The sequence below is a fragment of the Microtus ochrogaster genome, chromosome 2, assembly GCF_000317375.1.
Source record: "Microtus ochrogaster isolate Prairie Vole_2 chromosome 2, MicOch1.0, whole genome shotgun sequence".
NCBI lineage: Eukaryota > Metazoa > Chordata > Mammalia > Rodentia > Cricetidae > Microtus > Microtus ochrogaster.
The window spans coordinates 90,257,472-90,259,790 of record NC_022010.1 but is presented as its reverse complement, the minus strand read 5'-3'; the positions used below and the strand labels follow the sequence as shown (position 1 = coordinate 90,259,790).

The window sequence follows — 2,319 nt, the reverse complement described above, 5'->3', positions numbered from 1 at the left end:
AGAGAGAGAGAGAGAGAGAGAGAGAGAGAGAGAGGGAGAGAGGGAGAGGAAATATCATTGAAGTAATGGGAATACAAATCTCAACCCAAGCTTTTCACAGGCATGTGCAGAGCACACTGCCTGTCCTGACACAGTAGCACTTCCCAGTTGGAAACACTCATGGCAAGAAAATCTTGAATTTAAGACAATTCTTCCACTAATATAAATTTAGCACCAATAAGATGTTAGCAGCCCACTATAGCGGCACAAAAGCCCAGGGACATTTAGAGAATATGCACAACGATGTCATCTGGGATCTGACAGAAGAAAGAGTTGAGAACACCTTTTCCAAGTCCTCCAGTTAATGAGGACTAACACCCAGGCTCATAAAGTTACGTCCAAAAACTTACTTCAGCATATCAGTGGTTTCCTGTTCGCTGTCCTGTGTGGTATCCAAAGAAAAGGCATCAGACAGTTCTGAGGAGTTAGACTCTTGTTCATCCACAGGAAGTACCTGAATCCTCACAGGGCTGCTGGCAATCTCCTTCTCCCTCTGGATCCCCTCATCAGGACGGCCACTGGGAGTCTGTGGGCCTTTCTCAGATTTATCCTGGTCATCTTTGAAAGAAGACTGTTTAACTTCCCCAAGAGATGACTTTCCTGAGATATTGAATAAGTTCCCAAGAAACTGAAAAAAGCTTTCTTTCGGCTGTCGCTCACTTTCTCCCATTTTGATCTCTGACGTGGAATTAGAAAGGTCGTTTGGCTTTGCGTGATCGTCCAGCACTGGAATACTGGCAGGCTGCTCCCCATGGTTCCTTCTGTCCTCACCTTGGGGAATCTGAAAACAAAATAAATTGCCATCATCATTTACAAAATAACATAGACAAACTGAAGCTAGTGTATGAGAGAGGCCAGGGACACACTTGTGACCCTAACCCTAGGCTTGTTTCTTCATGCTGTTTACAACCTTCTTAGATCAGAGTCAGAGCAGATTAAACAAAGCTGTATATTAACATCACAAAGGGAGACATATAGCACTCCAACACCCCAAACAGGAGTAACCAGTCTAGGTTTGGAAGAGGTAACAGAAGCCACTCGAAGGAAGGGAACACGTGAAAAGAACTTAAAAGTTGACTAAGTAATGTCTGTCTCTGTCTCTGCCTCTCTCTGTGTGTTTAATGAGGCATTAGCTTTGAAGGAGTTTATGATAATTGGAAATTAATCAGGATTCAACCCTGAGAAGAGTGAGCATGCAGAGAAGGGGCAGATCATGGCAAAGCTTACAGATGCTTTTAAATATGCCCTTTGCCACTCTATAGAGCTACCTGGTAGTGCTTCAAACACTGAGTAATTAGACAAATAAACCCACCCTGACGGTATCATTTCAGCATGTTATTAATTCATGATGCTGTTGTATTATGCAAAACTGTTCCCCTAGATGGTAAAGGCCGACTGAGACCCTTCATGGTAAAAAAGTAAGTACTGATAGGGAATTACATGCAAAAGAAGGAGTACTTTAGGCATTCTTTGAAGATACTGAGCATCTTCAGAGGCATTTTGCCTGCTCAAAATTCAACTGTCAGTAGAGCACACAAACATTCATGTGACCTCTTCAAGCTAAGATTAAACCAGGAGTGCCCAGATTGTGTTGGCATTTCACCTCACACTCTTCCAGGCTTCCAAAAAGCTTTAGGCAAATGTGCCAGCTCACCCTGTCTTCCAAACATGCTTGCTCACATAGCTGCATACCTGGAAATGGAATGCACGCCCAAAAGTATCTGTCACTCACCTCACTGTGCTCAAGAGTCCTCATAAAAAGGAAACTCAAGTGTGAGTCAGGAAAAGATCAAGCATCAAGGTAAAACCACCCTAGGGGACTGCAGGCTCACACAACAAAGTTTTGTAAGAAGCTGGTCTTCAAGACAGCAAAGCTACAATGATGATTTATGTCATCTGTTCACCTCAGTCCATGTTCTAATCCAGGTCCAAAACAGCTTAAAAGGGAATTTCACTTATCACTTAGCAAATATACTAGGAGGCCTTGAAGATCATGTTAAAAACATGATGATGAGCAAAATGATTTCAAGTCAGTATTTTAAGTCAATGGTCACCTTGGAAGTAAGACTGCATTTTTTTTCTTCGGAGTATTTGTCTGTATGTCAAGTTAGAACTAGATATAACTTGTACACCTCTACTGTTGGAGTACACCAGCCTTCCAGAGTCTTTACAAGGCTCATCTTCTAGTGCTTTCCTCTGCAATTTGAGCCCACGTACCATACTCACCCTGTGGATCCATACAGCCTGCACTGCTAGGTCAGTGGAGCCTTCACCTCAGCT

The 2,319-nt window shown here is 42.9% G+C and overlaps 1 protein-coding gene across 2 annotated transcripts in view; it reads right to left on the bottom strand.

The window, feature by feature from the left end:
- The window catches only part of Crybg3 (crystallin beta-gamma domain containing 3), a 115,712-nt gene that overhangs the window by 71,580 nt on the left and 41,813 nt on the right, over window positions 1-2,319 (bottom strand). For both annotated transcript variants that reach the window (XM_026787042.1, XM_026787046.1), the window contains exon 3: window positions 390-820. In XM_026787042.1, the coding sequence (XP_026642843.1) occupies window positions 390-820 (431 nt within the window). The remainder of the gene's footprint in view (window positions 1-389; window positions 821-2,319) is intronic.